This window comes from Elephantulus edwardii, unplaced genomic scaffold, assembly GCF_000299155.1.
Source record: "Elephantulus edwardii isolate Elephantulus edwardi_28Jun2011 unplaced genomic scaffold, EleEdw1.0 scaffold00081, whole genome shotgun sequence".
NCBI lineage: Eukaryota > Metazoa > Chordata > Mammalia > Macroscelidea > Macroscelididae > Elephantulus > Elephantulus edwardii.
In genome coordinates, this window is record NW_006399831.1 from 8,356,140 (window position 1) to 8,378,082 (window position 21,943).

At 36.3% G+C, this 21,943-nt stretch overlaps 1 protein-coding gene across 1 annotated transcript in view; it reads right to left on the reverse strand.

Annotated features, from left to right (window-relative positions):
* Nucleotides 1-21,943, reverse strand: part of SAMSN1 (SAM domain, SH3 domain and nuclear localization signals 1) — an 83,914-nt gene that overhangs the window by 23,709 nt on the left and 38,262 nt on the right. Inside the window, exons 3-6 of the mRNA XM_006889815.1 lie at nt 16,062-16,211; nt 11,196-11,325; nt 7,009-7,160; nt 1,506-1,712 (exon numbers count right to left, since the gene is read on the reverse strand). Of these exons, the coding sequence (XP_006889877.1) occupies nt 1,506-1,712; nt 7,009-7,160; nt 11,196-11,325; nt 16,062-16,211 (639 nt within the window). The remainder of the gene's footprint in view (nt 1-1,505; nt 1,713-7,008; nt 7,161-11,195; nt 11,326-16,061; nt 16,212-21,943) is intronic.

Consider the following 21,943-nt stretch of genomic DNA (forward strand, 5'->3'; position numbering starts at 1 on the left):
CAGATTATCTATTTAATGAAAAGCCTTTCTTTATTAGGCATGATAGCACCATGGTTGGGAAAAGAATTGTTTCCTTTTCTTATCATGTATGTTTTGATCTTAAATTGCATCAATATATACTTGTTTAAAATTAGTAAACTTTTTATTTCTAAGTCTATATATCATTTACGTAAGCCCTTTCTCTCTAACAAGATAAAAGTACAAAATATTTCAACTTCCTCAAATATTCTCCCTTTTCTGCCTTTTTAGTGTTCTTATTTCTGTTAAATTGAGTGAGAAGAGTTTAAAAGTTTTAAGTAATTAAGAAGAACTTATTAATAGATCCTTAGGTTTGTTTGTTTTGTTTTTTAAAAAGCCCTTACAAATGGTAAGAAAAACGGAAGATAGTTTCTTACAAAAATAATATCTTATAAAAATAATGTCTTCTAGAAGGAAGACATGGAAAAAACAAAAAAAAACAAAATAAATCATAACTAGATAACTCAGAAAAGCAATTAAAGAAAGTTTAATTGGTTGATGAATTTTAAAAACATCAATGCATTGCTCAATTAATTTTAAAAATGTTTGGAAATTGTAGATTGAATGAGGCTAAGTGTGTTGCATGTACAACTACTTAGCCACATATATAATTTATAAACATTTACTACTAAAAGAAGCAAGAAATGTTTATATTAGAATATAAACAGCATAATGTCCTTATTAAAATGGTTTTGTGTTCTATGATCATTTTTCCCGTCTAAATTACTTTTAAAGCATTATATTTAGTTCTTGTCTCTCAGCTTTATTTTGATAAAATGAGTATGCTCTAGAGAACATACAATTCCTTGTTATCTTTTACCTTTCACATCTTTACTCCTCATGGTCTTTTTATTATTCACATTTATACATTCTCACATTTATACATTCTCTCAAGGTCTTTTAGTTTCCTAGTATCTTTGGTTTTTTCCAACACTAATCTTTACTGTCATTGCAAAAAGTTTAGTCTGAAGGATGTTATATCAAGATCTGCCCTTGAATCATAAAGTAATAAAGGAAAATAAGATATGTTCTTAGAAAATAAATTTTTTATGAGTCTTGCATTTTTAAACAGCATCATACAAATTCTGGATCAAATAAAAAATAAAAATTTAATTGATTTTTTTTTAGCTGAAGCAATCTGTGGAAATATTTTTGTTCTAAGAATTTTAATGATTTCATCATAACTCACTTATTGCCACTGAAACAGAACAGACTCATGGCTAAGTTTCCAGCGGGTTTTCAGAGGCTATAATGGCACTGGAGGAGATTGCTCATCTTTCTTCAGTGGGGCAGCTAGTGGCTTCCAATTGCCCATCTTTGGTTTAACATTGCAACCCTCTACTAATGAGGCCACCAATTGGAGTGTGTATTAGTCACTGAATCTAGATTATAAACTCCAACATAGTTAGAGAACTTGTCTTGGATTGTGTCTCCTCAATGATGCCATCCATACCCAGCTAAAATTAAACAGGCCATAGCATTATTACCTGAAGGTGAATTCTCTCTAGGAATTCCTGTAAAGTCTTTGGTTTTTCCCTTTTACTTCTCCGATGTGCCTTTATTTTCTTAGGGGCAGCTTCCTCTTCTGAGATGACATCCACATAAATAAATTTGAAGTTACCCACTTTGTTGTTCAACATTCCTGTCCACATTCCCATTGGCGTTTTGCAGATAATGTCTATAATGTCTCCTTTCTAAGGACAAAGGAACAGCCTGATTAGATTGCTAAGAACCAGATACTTGGCCAATGTTTTAGAAAGAATGGAATAATTAAAAAAAACTAGAATAATGAAAAGATTATTGTGAAAAGAGCAACAGGTACATGGGGAGCACCATATTAGACCTTCACCAACCTCGCAGGGGGAAACTATCACCATCTACAGCGTCAATAACATAAAACCAATTCCCAAGAGGTCAGACATGTCGCTCAGGCTCCCATGCTGCCTTCTACTACTCATCCTAACAACAATCTTACTGCTTGGCTGGGTCCAAAATCCAATGTGATATCTTACACACCACACAGAGCCATATAGGGGGAGTTAAGACGTTACAGTTAAAATTAATAATGAAATGCGGTCAAGACAGCTTCTGAAATGTGCACACAGGTACTTCAGCCTCAAGCTTCGTAGCTCTAATTGTCCAACAAAACTCTCAGTCCTGCCAACATTGGCTTTCAGTTGCTGCTCCTTCAGTCCTAAACAGGTTGGGGGACATCTTCTATTCTCTAGCTAGGCTTTAAAAAAAAAAAAAGAAAAAATCTCTGGGACCAATGCCTGTGCCAAAAGAATTCCTATTCTCTTCAATTTATTGATGAGACTAGCCAATCCGGTAGATTGTCGAGACCAGCCAATCTCCTTGTACATAGCAAGTCCCTTTGTCGATAGTCCAATATATCTTAGTCGCATAGTCCTGCCCCTCTGCATATTCAGTCATCTGCATCAGAAATGCTGTATTGAGAGACAAATTCCACAATTATACTAAAGAAGTTGAGTTTTAAACAATAAAAAAGATTCAGAAAAAAACCCATGCTTAATGCAAGTAATTTCCAGTGGCACAGGTAAAGCAAATTCAGATCTGATGTTCATAGAGCCACTATGAGTCATAATCTATCAGAGAGCACTAAAAAACAGTACAACAATCTAGAAGAATTCAAGATGCTTAAAGAAAATCCATCAAAAACATTCATCAGTACCTTTATCAATTTGCCAAATATAGGTGGGCTGGTATCATTTTATCAGCCAACCTTTATTTGTAGACCACAGTGTGATTTACAAAGCACTTTTGCTTATACTAGTTTTTACTTATATGATGCCATATATATGGTACCACCCTTATTAAAACCTTTAAAAGAAAAAGAAGTATAGATATTACATGATTCCCAAGAATTTGCAGAAAGTTAACAGAGGATCCAAAACTCAAGAATAAGTTTCCTGAATTGAAGCATAATGTTGTCCTTTCCCTCATGCTCTCTAAGGAATCTGTATGTAGCAAAACTCAGAGCATTTCATGTGGAGCTTCTTTATGAATTGTAACAGGGGAAAATCTGTCACTATGTGCTTCTGGTTCATCTAAAAAATGATTGTGTAACTTAAATTCCTTTAAAACATTTCATTCCTACAAAATAATTAAATTGTTCAGAGCTCACTAAATGCATAAGTAAAGCATGTGTGTATCTGTCATGCTATTTGGCTCTTACTCTTGCTAGAGAAGGTAATTTTTAGGTTGAGTTCTATAACCAAGTGTGGGTTGAAGCATGAATAAAGCACACCAAGATGAACAAATGAATTGGTTTTTTTACTTTACTCCTGTAAGAACCTTAATAGACTAATAATTTGCTAGTTATTGGCAAGAGTAAAAAACCCCACGGGGGCTGTTCTTTGTTAAATAGAATGGGTTTCTATGCAAATACTCCTTTGAGCCTTATAACTTCCTGCCTCCAGGGATGGCATTATAGATTGCAGTATTTTTGACACTTCTAAAGCCTCGAAGGAACTACTTCAAAACAAACAAGATATTTGCTACCAAATATATATATTTTCTCCTGCTACTACATACATGTAGTATTTTTTGTAAAATACGAATTTTATTTACAATGTGTACCATTTATTGTTAATGAAAGATCAATTATTGCTGATTCATGATCATCTAAATCCCTGATGCTGTGAGCTGTCAGTTTGGGTCTTCCTGTCTTAATCTGTAAGGAATTAAATCCAAGACTACATAGCTTTAGCTGACCAGGTGGGGAAAACCCCTAAAAGCTCCCTAAAAGAGGGGGTTTCTAGGCCTAATATCATTTTAGTGTTTATTTTAAATTCATAAAAATGTCACATTCTAGAAAGACCTAAAGGTCACTAAGCATAAATGAAGACTCAATTTCATTGTGGATAAGTTCCTTTATAGTGTCATCTCACTTTTCAGTGGTAACTGCAAGATTCTTACCATACCCTAAGACTGGTCAATACACAATGAATTCATGTATATCAGATTCAAACTGTACTGCATATGGTTTTCAGTGGCTTAGTTTTCAGAATTACATCACCTTATCTTTCTTCTGAGTTGTTGCTAAGTGGGCTGGAATCTCCCAATGGAGATTCCAGTTTTGAATTTCCGGAACTAAATTATGAGAATATATTTATCAAGTCTAGAATTTAGACCTTGAATCATTTAATATAAAAAACTAAGGACATGAGTTAAGGGAATGATTTCCTAACTCATCTAGCTGAACTTGCTGTAATTTTTTAGCATGTTCCTCTTGGTGCACTAGACCTGGAGGAGTGGATTCAAACTCATAGGTTTCCAGAGTAGTACTTAACAGGAGCAGACTGCTTCATATATCTTCTATTAAGCTAGGATTCTTTGAATTTTCTTCCTTTCAATTAACAGTCTAATACATAACCCAGCCCAACAACAAGTCTCAGTAACCTTCAGAGTGCAGTATGATTATCGTTGTTAGGTACCAAAGAGTTGATATGACTCACAGTGGCACTATGAACAACAGATCTGAACTCTGTCCTATCCTGAGCCATCCTAATCATCTCTGACATCCTTGAGCACATTGCTGCAGTCACTATGTCAATCCATCTCACTGAGGGTTTTCCTCTCTTTCACTGATCCCCTCTCTGTGTTTCCAAGCATCATGACCCTTTCCAAGGAATTCCCCCTCAACAACATGCCCCAAGTATGTGAGACAAAGCTTTACCATTCTTGTCTCTTATCCCAAGAGTCCACAATTAAGGTTGCATAGTGGAATGTACTTGGGGCGGTGGGAGGGGTGTGGGGGAATTGTGTTTTTCTTTTACTTTTCAAAGAGAGGAGTGAACTGGGGCAGGGGGGTGGGAAGAGAAATGCAGCAATGAATGAATGGAAATCCTAAATCTCTGTAAATGTTCATTAAAATTATTAAAATAAAATAAAAATTAAAAAAAGAACACTCTGGCTGGACCTTCTCTAAGACATTTCTTTTTGTTCATTTTGCAGTCCTTGGGATATTCAGTACTCTAACTTCTAGTTGATTCCTTAGAGGATTGTAGATGGTGAACAAGTGGCAAATTTTATTTCCTTTGCCTCATACAGAAAGTGGTACTAACTTTAACTATTGATTTGCAGTGGAAGCTTTAAATGAAATAACAAAGAAGCACATTTAGTGTTAAGTGAAATTTTAATTTGTCAATTGAATCTGAAAAGAGTTTAAAGAGCTTTCTCAAATGAGAAAACTTGATAGCCAGAACACTAAGAAATATCCCACAACCAAACTTATTCTCTCAAATTGGTGTACACACCCTTTATCACTCTTGGAGTGTTGGTGATACTATGAAGGGAAAATATTTCACACTCATGATTATTGTTGATGTTATTACATGTCTTTGAGTGCCCTTAAACTTATTATATTTTTATATGATAAAATAATTTTTGTTTTTATGAAAGAAAATGCTGCATTAGTTGATTCTGAGTTAATTAAGACACACCATTTGCATGAGTTTGACTGAATTACTGTAGTTATTGTTGTTAGGTGCCAATGAGTCAAGTACAAATCACAGGGACTCCATGACAACTGATTTGAACCCTGTCATATCCTGTGCCATCTTCACAATTTCTGACACATTTAAGCCCATTGTTATAGTCACAATACCAATCCACCTGTTTCAGGGTCTTCCTCTCCTTCGCCATCCCTCCACCTTCCCAAGCATGATATCCCTCTCTAAGGAATAACTTCTCCTAGCAAATACCAAAAGCATGTGAAATGAAACTTTTTCATCTTTGCCACCAAGGATCATTCTGACTACACTTTCTCCAAGACATACCTGTTTGTTCTTTTGGCAGTGCATGAGATATACGGAACTATTCACTAATTCCACATCTCAAAGGCAGCAGTTATTCTTCTTTCATCTGATTCAATGTCCAACTGTCAGAGGCATAGCAAGTGACTGAAAAAGACTATGACTTCAAACAGGCACACCTTAGTCCTCAAATTGGCATCATTATTCCTCAATAATTTGGAGAAGTCCCTGATTACAGACTTTTCCAGTGCCATTTGTCTCCTGATCTCCTGATCTACCTGTGTAGATCCAAATACCACATGTATTGATTATGGATTCAAGTAAGACAACAATTACTTTTAGTGTGTCAAGTCAAATCATCAAATCATCAAAGTTATCTTCTTCTAGTCCTAGAGAATTAAAGACCATGTTGTAGAGAGGGCTGTAGCCTCAGGAACTGAGAAGGGGCTTCAAGTGATCTTTGGCATAGCCTAGGGACCTCAGTGTTATACACACAAGGAGTTGGATTTTATCACCAACTAGCAACTTTAGAAAAGAGCCCTATGCCTCAGAGGAGATTTCATCCAAGGCTGACATTTAAGATTTCAACCTGGAGAGATTCTTAAACAGAGAACTTAGATTAGCCGTTCCCAGGCTTGTGACCTAAGAGACCAGAGAGATGTTAATAATTAGTGGTGTTTAAGTCTGAGTTGGATGTAATTTGTCATGACAATGTAAAATTAATACAGAAGACCTGAGTAAGAAGAGAAAATTCAGGAGGGAATATCATTGGGAGAAAGATCTCTAGTTACTCTTGGCAACCAACCTGAAAAGTGCTAGAGGAACCCTGCCAAGTATGGTTCCCAAGGACTTTACCCTGCTGGACCTTTGCCTGACATCTCCATTTTCTCGCCCTCTTCTTAGCTCTGTTATCTTTACTCCAGCAAATACCAGGAAGAAGTGAGCCTCCCCCAAGTCTATGAGGCTTTTAGTTTTCAGAAAATGCCTCTCTCCCTAGCCAGCTCTGAACCTCCAGGATCTTCATAAGAGCAACCAAAAGCCTGAACAGAAGGGCCTCCCTCACCCTGCCAGGCCACAGTAAACCAGTTCCCAGATCTTCTGTCGGGGAAAAACACTCTCAGGTCTATAGTGCAACTGCTTACACTTCCTCAACCAGATCACACAACATAGCAACTGGCAAATCATTTAGAAGGCAATGATGGCACACACTCACCTTGATTTTGAGGGAGTCAGTGTCATAGGGGCTTGGTGTGAAATCTGTGTGTACTCTGGCACGCCCACAGAATGGTCCAGTGTAGGGACTTTCATCATCAAGCCGCAAGCTGTCTCGGTTACTTGTACCATCTGAACAACTTGTTATTCCACCTGAGGAAAGTAGGGGTTATCAGTTTGTTCAGTGCATTTCTAGTGTTTTACAGAGCTTATTTCCATCAAGTCAAACTTGACTCAGAGCTGGCCTTCCAGTAAGCTTTTGGAGCTTCAAATCATGTGGGGGAGATGGTTGTCCATCTTTCTTCTTAGGAACTGATGATGGATTTGAACTGGTGGAGAGACATTGCCTTTGAATTAGCAGAGCAACTCCCTATAGATTAGATGCTAACCTTCTGGTTTCTAATACTTGATTCCTGTTTCTGTGTCATTTTCTGTTTGGGATCTCTGTTTCTGAACTTTCTTTGGCCAATATAATCCCAACCACCAGCCAGACACCATCTTACTTCTTCCTCTGGGATCGAATTCAGTAACACGGTGTATTTGAATTTATAGATATTATTATTCATGTAAACAAAGACTGATAACAGCAATTTGATCTTTGTATGGCACTGATAAAGTTATGAGATGACAAGATTTGCTGTGACATCTCACCATTGTAGCAACTATGTTCCTCAGACTGCCTACTGTGTACCAGATGCCATTTTGAACTAATATTTTTACACGTAAAAGCAGCACCTTTTGCTTGTGCAATTGTGATAAGAAAGAGGAAGTGGACCTGTAAGTATGCAACCCAAGTGATTCATGATAGTTTTAAACTGAACTTTTAAAACTGCTCCAAATCCTTGTTTGCTTCTTCTGTTCCATTATGCTCTTGAGCCTCAGGGAGTGAGGGTCGGGGGAAACAGAAAGGAGAATGCGTATTTTGCTGCCACTCTAGAAGCATGACAGATTCCCAATAGAATTAACTTTCAATTTCTTCACCATTCTCAGTCATCATTCTACAGAAGAAAAGAAGGAATCCCTTTACCCAGTCCCTATTTAGTGCTTTCCTGATTGATATAATTTCACTACTCACATTTCTCTCTCATACATTGCATATATGAAGCAATGAGTTTTCTAGGTGTTCCATATTGCATGTAAACTGGTATTAAAAAGATGAGGTATGTAATTACAGAAATATACTTTGTATATAAGTACTTTGGAGTTCAAGTGGACTAGTGGATAAGGAATTGTGCCATCAACCCACACAGTTAGAATCTACCATCTACTCAGAGGGAGAAAGATGAGTAATCTCCCCTTGTGCCATTTCCAGCCTCTGAAAATTGCAGGCCGCTGCAGGGCGAGGATCAGGTAAGAACCAATCCAACTTGATGACACATAACAACAACAATAACAACAACAAAAAAATATAACTACTAATTGTGTTTCCACAACAAAAAAATATAACTACTAATTGTGTTTCCACCTCTACATGCCCTCCTTTTCATAACTTCCCTAAGATCTGGACTTTTTTGGCACAGTCTAATTTCATAAACTTCTCCCCACATTATAGACTAGAATCTAAATTTTTAAAACTTGCAGCAGGAACAAATACTAATAAAATCTGAATTTCACACATGCATAAATAGATCCTTCAAATGTTTTTACACCAGCTATTTTCACAAAATAACCATTGCACAGCCAGTAAGGAAATGGGAATGGAATTCGGGATATTTGAAACATCTGGTCTTTGTGATCCATCTTCAAATAATAGAAGCAGTTGTTTTTAAATGGAAATGGAAAATAAACCTTACAAAAACATTTTAAATCTCTGAAAAGATTAGAGGGATATCAGACAGTTTGCATATAAAAAGTCATAAGGCATCATGCAGTATCAGTGGCTTTATCCAAATATTATCGCAGGATATGCCACTAAATCCACAGTGCTTTTCTTTCTTAAAAAAATATAACGTTAATTCAAAAATTCTTGTGAGAATTTGTTGAATCCTTTTTTGACCCATAATTGGTTAAGTTTGAACTATTTACTGTTTATATGTAATTTCACACTTTACTCACTAAAACTGGTTCAAGACCTAAACTTTAAACGTGAAAATGGATGTGAATGTCCTGTACTTTTCAGACAACTTTAGGGGAAAAAGGACAGATGAAATTAAAATAAATTAAAAGATGAGCAAAATTGAGAAAAGGAAAGGAGAAAGGAAGGGTGAAGAGGGAATGAGGGATAAATGAATAAAAAGGAGAAAGAAAAAGGAAACAGAAGAGGGGATGGAGGGAGAGTAAGAAGGAGAAAAGAAAGAAGGATAGAGAGAAAAAAGGGGGGAAACAGCTTTTAATTTATTTGAGTTTGGTTGTTGTTGTTATGTGCCATCAAGTTGACTATGACTCACAGTGACCCTATTAAGCACAGTAGCCCTGAACCTGACTCTATCCTGAGCTAATCTCACTATCTCTGACATACCTACCCTTATTAGCCAGTTACTATGTCAATCGATTAATCCGATTAATCCGGGGTCTTCCTCTCCTGCCCTGTCCCTTTGCCCTTCCAAGCATGATATCCTTCTCTAAAGAATCTGGTGTTGTTTCCTCCCGGTTACACACCCAAAGTGTGTGAGACAGAGTCTCAAGATCCTTGCCTCCAAGGAGCAGCTTAGCTTCACCCTCTCTGGTACAGTTCTGTTCGTTCTCTTGGCAGTCTATGGTATACTTTTCTCCAGCACCACAACAAAAAATGCATCGATTCTATTGTCATCTTTGCTTATTGTCTAGCTCTCTGATACATTACAAGTAATTGTAAAGACTATGGCCTGGATCAGACGCACCTTAGTCTCTAGACTGGAATCCCTGCTCTTTAGCACTCAGGAAAGGTCTCTGACAGCAGATTTCTTTAATGCATAGTGCAATTTGTCATTTGATTTCCTGACTGCTGGTGCCGAGAGTGTTGATTGTGGAACCAAACAAACTTTAATTGTTAACAATCTCAATCTCTTCTCCATCTATCATGATGCTGCCAATTGACCCAGTGGTGAAAAATCTTTTCTTGAGGTTGAGCTTCAATCTATATTGGAAACTATAGTCCTTGACCTTTTGCAGAAGATATTTCAGATCATCCTCAGTTTCAGCAAATAAGGTTGTGTCATCTGCATAATGCAGGTTGTTGACGAGTCTTCTTCCAAAGCTGATGCCTTATAAAGTCATTCCTCCTCATGCAGTCTATCCTCTTGTATGATTTGTTCTGCACACAGATTGAAAAGTGTGGAGAGAGAACTCGTCCCTGACACACTCCTTTTCTGGTTTTGAACCATGCAGTGTTTCGTCACTCTGTCTGACTGCCTCCTGGTCCAAGTATAGGGTGTCCTGAGACTCCCATTATTCTCAAGGTTAGTCACAATTTGTTGTGATCCACACAGTCAAATGCCTTTGCATAATCAATGAAACAGATAGACATTCCTCTGGTACTCTCTGCTTTTGGCCAAGATTCATTACTGGCATCCATTATATTGTCAGTGATGTCTCTAGTGCCATGGCAGAAGTTGGTAGAAATCATCTATTTTGTCTTCTTTGGTTCTGGTTGTTGGTGCATATATTTGAAAGATGGTGGTATTAACAAGACTGATATGGGAATTATCCTTCCTGCCACCTACAACATTATATTTCAAGATCGATCTGGTAGTGGTCATTTTAACTATGAATGTGACCCCTCTTTCCTACACCTTTTTATTTCCAGTGTAGTATATATAATTATCTTTAAGTAATTTAAAATTTTTCAATGCAGCAAAATGCTTTAGTTCTTTCCAGTATACGTTCTTGTTTTGGAAATACACAGACTTCAATTTACAAAAATTTAACTAATTTATCATTTTTCCACATAGCTCAATGCTTTAGTTATCCCTAGCACACATTTTTATTTTGAAAATGTCCATTTAATTTGTCAACATAACCTTTTGGGGGCATATTTCCAATAGCCCAGCTGACTGAAGTGTTAAAAGTTATAAAACTGTTTTACCTATTATGTATCATTTTATACAACAGCAATTCAACAGATAGATTCAGCACATCCAAAATTTTTACCATTTCTCTGGTACCTTGTGGCTAATTTGATAAAGAAACTCACAGGAGAAAATGTGTATTTTAAATTAACTGAGACTGGACTTCACATCTAGGATATTGACCCTAATCCTGGAGTCTTACTTGAAGAGCTCTGGCCACTGTAGAGACTGTCGATGGAGTCACTGGCTTTGAGGGATATTTTCTCAGTGTGGGTTCCAACAATGGGATCACTGTTCCGATAAGAGAGAACATCTTCACCTTCATCTTCATCCTTCAGTAAAGCATATCAAGGGTTAAATGAAGACAGCAGGTTTCAATTGAGTTGTTTATATGTACTGATGTAACAAACAAGATGTATTTTAGCAAAAAAAATATATTTAGGAATACATCAAATATAGTATGCTTGAGGGAAAAAACCCTAGATAAAACCAATCTGAAACTGAACTGAAATTGTAATTACAAACAAAGATGAATAGTTTATCATTGAAAGAGACATCATTGGGAAGATGGAGGTAAGGCAAAAGAGGGATTTGACAGAGTAACTGCAGCAATGGGCTCAATTAGGTCAGATATTGTAAGGATGGCATGAGATAGGACAGGGCTCAGATCTATGACTTGATCTAGACTTGATGGCATCTAACAACAACAACAATTTACTCAGAAAAGTTATACTTATTGAAATCTAAGCTTTACCTGTGTGTTACTCGAGACAGTACCTTCTAGGTATCAGAAATTGTTTTGGGAACTACATAGCTTGAACTAATCAAGGTAACAAGGATCTTTCTCTAATGATACAGAATCTAAAATGTTAGACTATTTTTGTGTGTGCTTTAATATTTTTATGCATGTTATGAAAGAGATGGAATTCTGCAACATTAGACAAATTGTCTCCTAGGGTTAGGGTTGAGGAAAGTTGACTGATTGTCATGGGGTAGTCTCCATTGTTGTTGTTGTTGTGCCATCAAGTCATAGGCGACTCATAGTGACCCTAAGAACAAAAGACCTGAACACGTGTATAACTTTCATCATTGCTCCATGTTCACAGAGTTTCCAGAGGCAAGTCACTTCGGAAGTGATGTCACTCCTGCCTTCAAGATTGTTTTAATCAGGAAGCTCCACCAAACACTGTCCACCATGGGTAATCATTATCATTAATCATATATGGTTACCATCACAGCAACCATGAGTTAGCTCTGTACAGCAAATGGACATACCAGTGCTATATGACTTAGAAGAATGTTTGACCAAAAACAATTAAAACTAGGCCTGAGGGCCACATATTAAAATCACCCACCTTTGGCTTGGTAGCATAATTTTCTATCCACTAGGCCAACTGCACTCTTTCTACATTGTTGTTGTTGTTAAGTGCTGTTGAGTCGTAGATGACTCATAGCAACTCTATGAACAAAAGATCTAAATACTTATATAACTTTCATCATTTCTCCATGTTCGTAGTTTCTGGAGCAAGCTATTTCAGAAGTGGATACCATGCCTGCTATCCAAGCTTGTATAGATGTTTTAAATTAGGTAGTATTTTCCCCCGCCCCTACCTTCTTTATGTGAACAATAGAAAGAAGTAACTTCTGTAAAAATAAAACAAGCAAATAACAAAAAGTAAATGGTGACAAAGTCATCCAAGCCAAAGAAACAAGTGAAAAAGGTTTAAAATTAACTCTACTTTTTCAGAGGAAAACTCACCACCAATAACTTGGAACTCAGTGTGGGAGAGAGGAATATTAGGATTTGAGTTCAGAAATGTAGATTGGTGTCAGATCATGAGGAGACCATGCCAGATCATGTGGTTAGAGACCACATGTTGTGGCTATGGACATGTGCCACAAAGATCTTTTGCTGTAGGGACTGTATTTGACTGACAATCACAGACTTTCCAGATCTACAACTGTGTTTGCCCTCAGGACATGCTCCCAAACACAGATGAATACAGTCTAGATATTATTCAATATAATTTGGAAGAATGTGAGGTGAGACTCTCAATAATAACTTTGGCTCAACAATTTTCCAGCAACCACGCTAAAGCTTGGTCAGAATGATGTTCAATCTGAGACCCTTGTTCTCAAACTTCTTTCCTTTTCTTTCTCTATGCATAGACCTCTCTATATTACAGTCTGAAGTCTACCTCTGTTCGTTTCTCCTCTTCCCCTTTGTTTTTACAGACATTTCCCCCAACAAATATTTATCTTGGATCAGTTTCTCAGAAGATCAGTACCAGCATACCATACTAAGGGAGTGAATAGTAAAAGCAACAGTATGTAATTCATGGGCAGTGGTGTTCTCTGATCTTTTACTTTTTGAACTTTTTCTAACTTCCATGTGGAAAATGGATTTTCTAGGTAAGACTAGGGGACAGGAAATCAATTAAGTGATTGTCACAGTTGCAAAAAAGGCTGATGATTATACGCAAAGCAGGAGTAGTTTACATGGAGAAGTTAAGAGACTTGGGTCAAACTTTGGAGTTAAAATCAGTAGTCTTAACATGAATTGTTATGAAACGTGAGAGAATGAAGAATTGAGAATAATCCCTTGGGCTTTAATTTTATTGTTTGTATAGAATTATGATGATTCTTTCTATTGTGACTGGGAAGACAATAAGCAGATTTTAAATTTTTTGGCAGAAATGAAAATCACAGTTTCAGTTTGGCATATAAAAATAGGTGGTTTGTGACATAGAACAGGATTCTGTTCTGACTACTCTGTCCTAAATTAGTCCTGAAATAAATATATTTTTATTTTTAGATTATTTTCTTTTCTTTTTATATCAGTATTTTTATGTCAACTACATAGTGTGTTTGGGCATTGGAAATATTACTTAAAACATATAGTAATGTTAGAATATTAAACACAGTGCATACTACTAATAAGAAAAAAGAAAAAGGAGTTATAAATGCAGTATATAATTAATCAAATACAAGGTAAGTCATGATGATATCAAATAAAGAAAAATTAAGAGCATAATGGGATGCAAATCTAAGGAAGAATAAATGGTGGAAGAGTGACCAGCAGTAAATGAAGAAAGAAAAATTTCAGTATTAGAGAAACAATCACCTTCACATCAAATACAGTTAAGAAGTAAAGTAAAACTTAATAAATAGAAATGATCATTGTATTTAGCATCACCAAAAGTCACTACTGATTGTGACAAACAGTTCAAGAGAACACTTAAGAACATACATCTGGTTTCACTAAAATTAGTTGAAAAGAGAATAGGCATTACACACATATACCATTGGAATAAAATTACATCTAGGAATATACTTATGTATTTATGATTAATTTACTTATAACAATAAATTTATGGTCAGTTGCTTTTCAAAAAGGATTTCAGACTATATGATGAGGCAGAATAATAAATTTAACAAATGGGAGTGGAACAATTTGGAGTTCCACATACAAAAGAATGAAGCTGGTCTTCTAAAACACACCAGACAAAAAAAAATAACTCAAATGGCTCCTACAGCAAACTTTAAGAGCTAAAACTATAAAATTTTAAGGAAACAAATAAACATATGAGTTAACCTGCCAAATCTCGGCTAGTCATTTCTTAGTTACGACACCCAAAGTACAAAAAAAAAAAAATTAAAAACAAATAAAACACACAAAAGAAAAAAAAATAAATACTCTAGAAAGACTCAATTAAATGGATTGATAGAGTGACTGTAACAGTGGGCTCAAGTTTATTAGAAATAAGTGAAGATGACACAGGATAGCACAGCGTTCAAAACTGTTACTCATAGAGTCATGGTAGACTCAACAGTACCTAACAACAACAACAATATCTAAACTGGACTACAATTGGACTACAAAAAACCCTTTATGTTTTATACAACACACATAAAGTAAAAAAAAAAAAATGGCCCACAGAGAATGCTTGTAAATAGTATATTTGGCAATGGACTTTAATGTAGAATACTTGTCACAAAACCCAAAAATAAAAAGAGAAGTAATCGAATGTTGTTATTTTTACAAAGAAGGTGAGCAAATAGCAGATAATTTGTAGAGAATATTCTCAAAATCTTTAGTCATCATGCTGTTGTTGAGTACCGTGAGTCAGAAACAACTTTTAGCTGAGCCTTCAGTGCGTTTAAGTAAATAAAAATAACCTTGAGTTCCTCTTCAGGCCCACTGACATGAATCCAATCAAAAGGACAAACAACAAAACACGTTGACAAAGATGTGGAGAAATTAGAGCCCTCATACACTGTTGCTATGAATAGGATGTGATGATAAACCTTTCCCTGCTGTAAAGTAGGAGAAGTTGACTAGTTTTTCAAAATATTAAACATGAATTTTCCGTATGCCAATGAATATAACAACTCAGGAAAACTGTTTCTACACCAAAACATATACAAATATTCACAACCAACATTATTAGTAATAAATCCAAAGTGAAAACAACTCAATGTCCATAATGTATAAATTGATAAATAAAATGCAGTGCATTCCTTCAATTAAATATTATTAGGCAACAAAAAATAATTAAATACTGGTAAGATTATACACCATGAGCATGCTCTTGTTGATAGGTTTTGTCCATTTAGCTTCAACTCACAGAAGTCCTAAGTTCAATAAATGTATAGAAAATTTGCAGACCCTGCATCATCAACACAATCTTGTACTTAAACACATGGTTACAGGCACTGGTGTCCACCCATCTCATGGAAGGAGGTGTCTCCCTCTCCTTCATTGACCCTTTGCTTTTCCAAGAAATTTACTCTAAGGACTGACTCCTGACAACAGTTTCAACATTTGTAGCATATTCTTTATCTCAGACTATACCCTTAGATATTATTTTGAGCCCCAGTATTCTTACATTACAATGGAAATTAGAATATTTCCTCCCACCCAATTTATTGGCACAATAGTTGAGAAATCAAATAAATCTTTAAGTGTCTCATAAAACATCAAGAGCTTTTGTGTCTAGAAACAGACATTGAATATTTTAAGAAATTTCTAATAGAAAAATAAAAGTGATTAGCAGGGCACACTTACCTTGTCCTCAGAAAGTGCTTTTATATATTTTTTACCCATTTTTTTCTTCATGGTCCAGGAAATAGCTCTCATTTTTTTACCCAAACCTCCTTCATTATGTGAAGTTTTATTCTGTTCTCCATTCTCATTTATGGGCTCACCGTCACACACCTAGTTAGAATTTGTTTACAAAAGAAAAAATAATAAGCAATAAGAAGAAATAATCTGCATATATTTTTAGGGAAAAGAATTCACATTTGTGGACTTTCTGTACCTTATGTCAAACAATAGGGATGCAGGGGTTATCTGCGTTACAAACTAAAAATTGAGCTTCACATCTGAAATTTTATGGAAGATTTTGGGTTGTCTTCATCATTGTGTAGAAGAATCATACTTGTTTTTCAGTTGGTCAAAATACAATTAAATACACTTTGGTAAGTGAATGACTTTGTACATATAGTTGGGAGATAATTCATTGGAGGTTTGAAAATAGTTGTAGCATCTATCTGTGTTAAATGATCATAAAAATAGTCTTTAGTTACTCTAGAGATGGATATGGGCATGGCTACTGTTAAGAAGTTGTGAAATTAAATGCACAGAAAAGCTTCAGGGTTTATTGCCTGCTTGTTGGTGACTATATATGTAAATTTGCAAGTGACTATATATGTAAACTTGTCACATTCTCCATAGTAAATTTGAACTTGTTTCAGTCATTAGTACCAATTTTTTAAATGTAATTTATATACCTTACTAATAAAATATTTTATTTGGGCTATTTATGCCTTATTAAACTCATGGCTTTTTCATTTAAGAATAAAACATGATGCGTCATAGTATATAAGTTTCTATAATTTAAAAAATAGAATCTAACCTATGACGATGTAATGCACGCTATACTATATAAAGTAGAATGCTTTCTGAATATCAACACTGGCTACTGCTTATTTCTTCCTTGCTCATGATAGCAGTGGCTTTCAAAATGTGCTTATCATTAAGATAAGCATTACCTCAGAACCAAAACCTCCAACAAGCCCAGTGCTTTAGAAAATAAATTTGACTCATAACAACTCCATGGCATAGAGTGGAAATGTTTCAAAGAGTTTCCGTTGCTGTGGTATAAGACTGCCACTTCCTCCCATGGACTAGCTGGTGGATTCAAATAGCTAAACTGCCTATTAGCAGTTAGTCAAAGATTTAATCACAGCAACATCAGGTCTCCTTCCACCTGCAGGCAGTCTGCATTTTCACTAAAGTTTGAAAAGCATGAATGACAACACAGTTATGTAGCGTTTAAACTGAGTTGACCAGATGACACCTAACAGTGTACTATATATAGAATTACACACTTAGTCCTTTTGCTCTCTCTGAACTTTATTCTCCTTAAGATTTATTCATGCTGTTGTCACTGGTTTTGCTATTATTGGGTGTCATAAAGTTGATTCTCACAGATAGTGAAGTGTGTGACAGATCAGAACTGCCCAACTGGGTTTTTCTGGCTGTTATATCCATAGGAACACATCTGCATGCCTTTCTGCCTCAGAACCACGGATAGGTTCAAATCACAAATCCCTCATTTAGTGGTCAAGTGCTTAATCATTGTGCCACTAGGGATAAGTTTTCTTAAACCAACACTACTGTCCTAAAGTCAAGTCTGTCTCCTGGACACCCTTTAGAAGTCAGAAATGCCTCACAGCTGACCCTCCATTCCGTTTCCCAGGTTGAAAATGGCACAGGAAGAAGCTTATCCATCTTTCTCCTTTGGAGCCATGGGTGAAACAGCCCTATAGAAATGGCCTATATGGTTTCCAAGGCTGTAAATCTTTATGAAAGCATACAGATTCATCTTTTCTCCTTAGAGTGGCTAGTGGATTCAAATGGTCAGGCTTTGAGGCAGAAATCCACTGCTTAACCACTGCAATGACAGAACTACCTCTGGATATGCATACGTAATTTCTTTCTTCATCTGCTTTTCTACATATATGACACTTAATAGGAGATTTGTTTCCTGATTGATAAGTCAAATTCAAAATAGCTCACAGCCAACCCATTTATACTGTGTATGTTTTCCCTGATTATTTTTACTCTATCAACTTAATACTGCTCAATAATGTTTCATTTATTTTTGCATCTCCCTCTCTGATGTATATTCCAAGAAACTAGAGGTTGGCCTATTTTATTTATTCAGAGTTTCTAGAACATTTCTCGAGTACCTGGGTGGTGTGAAAGGTTAAGTGCTTGATTATTAGCCAAAAAGTTGGATGTTCAAAGCCACTCATAGTCCTTGAAACTTATATCTGGAAATCTACAAGGCTTGAAATGCCTCTAGAGCAGTTCTACTTTGTACACGTGGGTCTCCAGGAGTCATAATCAACTCAATGGGCAACCAACGACCACAGAACCCTTCTAGGCATGTTACTAACCTTCTCTATTTTTTAAACGAATGAAATGTTTTACATAAAGTTGTCCATATTTTTTTAAGGACATATAAGAGAGTATGTTGCCGTTAGGTCCTGTCTAGTCAGTTATGATTCCCAAGCAACCTTATGGACAGATCTGAACCTTGTCCTCACCCTGTGCCATTTTCATGGTCTTGGTTCTGCTCCAGTTCATTGTGATAATCACTGTGTCAATTCATCTTATTGTTAAACTTCTTTTTTACTGGCTTTCTACCTCTCCCAGTATGCCCAAAGTAGCTGAGATGAAGTTTCTCCATCTTTGCCTCTCAGGAACACTTTAGTTGCTCTCTTCCTTTAAGTCAGATTTGTTCATTCTTTTGCAGTCCGTGGAATATGGAACTCTGGTGTCCTACTGGTAAGAAGCTGCACATCAATTCCCCAGGGCATGTGGTTTGATCCACCAGCTGCTCTGTAGGAGGATAAGCAGTCTCCTTCTGTGTGATTTGTTGTTTCTGAAAATTTGCTGGAAAGTTAGCTATGTGTGAGCCCCAACTCAACGGCACACAACAGTCTATGGAATATTTAATACTCCACCAATACAGCAAATAAAAAAATCAATTTTTCTGTCATTCTTTTTGTTCAATTTTCACCCACAGTTTATGAGCCAGTAGTCATATGAGATAGGGAGCTCTGGTGGCCTAGTGGGTAAGGAGTTGTATTGACAACTCAAACTTTCGAATGCATCAGCTTCATTGTAGGAGAAAGATGAGGAATCTCCTCCCATGGGTTAATTTACAGCCAATGAAAACCCACTGGAAGGTCAGCTGTGAATTCCCACTCGATGGCCATAAGAGAAACTATAGGAGACAGTTGATGAAATAGTTTGAGGTACTAGGTACAATCATAAATTTTAGAATTAACCAAAAAAGATTGAGTTTTACCTCTGTATTAATTAACTATAATTCAGGGGTAATTTAACTGAAGAAAGCATATTTTTCAATTTTAAAATGCTTTGTTCACAATAGCAAGGAGTTGGAAACAACCTAAGTGCCCATCAACAAACGAATGGCTAGAGAAGCTGTGGTATATTCGCACAATGGAATACTATGCTGCATTAAAAAACAAGGAACTCATGCAATATTATTCAAAATGGTTGACTCTGGAGAACATTATGCTGAGTGAAATATCCCAGTCACAAAATGACAAATATTACATGATGCCACTGTTGTAGAATGGGACTGTCCTTGGGGTTGGGGAGAGACTGAGTAAGATGGGTTCAATAATGTATACTGCACTGAAACAGAGGAGGGAGAAAACTGTTTAAAAGAGATATATAACTAGATATTTCTGTCATCACAGGAGACTAGAGCGAGGGCTACATGGTGGAGGGGACCTGGGGGAGGGTTTGTAAAACAATGAAAGAATCTTTTCTTTTACTTTTCCATAATTTTTGACTCGTGTACTTATAACTTGTTAGTCAAATTTGTGTCTTCTAGGTTGCAACACCCCCATGATACATCTTCAAGGATATGAACATGTACGGCCAAACACAATCAATAAGAGTTCATCTAAATTCCCAAATCAATCTCCATAATAGTCTATGTGTTTCCTACTGCCAAAGGGGCCCTTTAGAGTAGTGAGAGAAGATCTTCACCCTGAAGCCCACAGCGTCCCTTTTCAGCAGGAAGTAGCTAAGAGAATACGCCATCCCCTTTTCCTTATGACTCAGGGTGAAGTCTCTCTCAGGGAGGAGTGATAGGGAATGGCAAAGGACACACTAAGAAGATTAATCAGAACTGGCTTTGACAAGCACTGTGGCATTTGGACAAGAACAAACTGGGAGGAGGGTAGAGAGAATAGTGCAACAATGAATGAATGGAAACCCAAAATCTCTGTAAATGTTTATGAAAATTAATAAAATATAATTATAGAAAAAAAATGAAAATATTACCAGTATCAAACCCATAGGTAAGTAAAGTGCTTAACCTTATGCCTACATCACAGTACGTGTTCAAAACAGGTATTCTTAGCACTATTACTTTTATTATTTTGAGTGTGTAGGAGACAATGAGGTTGGCACAGGACAGAGCAGAGTTTAGAACTGTTGTACATAGGGTCGCTATGAATCGCAAGTGACTCGACATAACAACAACAATCTTATGGGTATATTTTTTGGTACTATATTTAACATTTCCATAGTTTGCAAATGTGTATGTCATAGCCACTAATGGAATATGTCAGTGCCTATATAGAAATATATAGAAACCTGGAAAGAGGATGAAAGGCACCCAAGTGTCGAGGACTCTCCTTCATAGGGTCGATATGAGTCGCCTGCAACTCAATGGCACTTAACAACAACAACAACAATGAAAAATAATTGAGAAGTTATATGATCTCCTTAACAAGTTTATGTTAAATCAACAAATTTACGTCAAGTTGGCATTTCCTAATTTGAAGTAATTTAAACTTACATAATCATATTGGTTTTTGTTGTGTTTTTTTTGTTGGTTGTTTTTTTGGAAGTGGGAGGGAATGCTTAGAAAATTTGAGATTGTTTATCATTGAGGAGTAATGATGTCAGCTTGAGGACTAAATCATGTCTGATTCAGGCCATCATCTTTATGATCACTTGCTATGCATCTGAGAGCTGGACAATGACTAATGATGATGAAAAATTAACTGCTGCCTTTGAGCTGTAGTGTTGGAGAAGAGCACTGACCATCCCATGGACAGCCAAGAAAACAAACATGTGTTTAAAGATGGTACAGCCAGAGTGCTCTGGCAACGATGATGAGACTTTGTCTCACATACTTTGGACATCTTGCTAGGAGGGGCTGTTCCTTGGAGAAGAAAATGATGGTAGGAAGGGTAAAGGGTTGATGAGGGAGAAGATGACCTTCAACGAGGTTGAACTGACACAGTGACTACTGCAATGCACTCTTGTGTCAAGAAGTATGAGGATGGCACAGGATAGAACAGGGTTCAGATCTTCTGTTCATTGGATCGCTATGAGTCATACTCGACTTGATGGCACCTATTGAATAGTCTTCATAAGTTCATATTTTCTCTTCCCCAATATCTTAGATGCCATAAATAGCTTTTGACTCTTTATTTCCAGCATGGTGTTGTTATTGTTCAGTGTCAGACATCTGATTTTGACTTACAGCAACAGCAGAATTGCCCTGTGATGTTTTCCCAGCTAGAATTGTAGAGTGCCAAGTCTTTTTTCTGTGGCACCACTGATAGAGGTCAAATAGTTAACTAGCAGACATGTGCTTAAACATTGCACTTCCAGGACCCCGTGCTTGGCATGGTACTAGGTACTATTGTTCATTTATCTCAAATTCATATATAAGACACATGATTTACAAATATATGGATTTTTTCTTGCTTTCATTTGAAAAATTATGTATACTGTATTGAAGCAGATGATGGAAAGAACAGATTAGAGGTGATATATGATTGAGTATTATGGTTAGCACAGGAGTCCAGAATTAAGGTTGCATA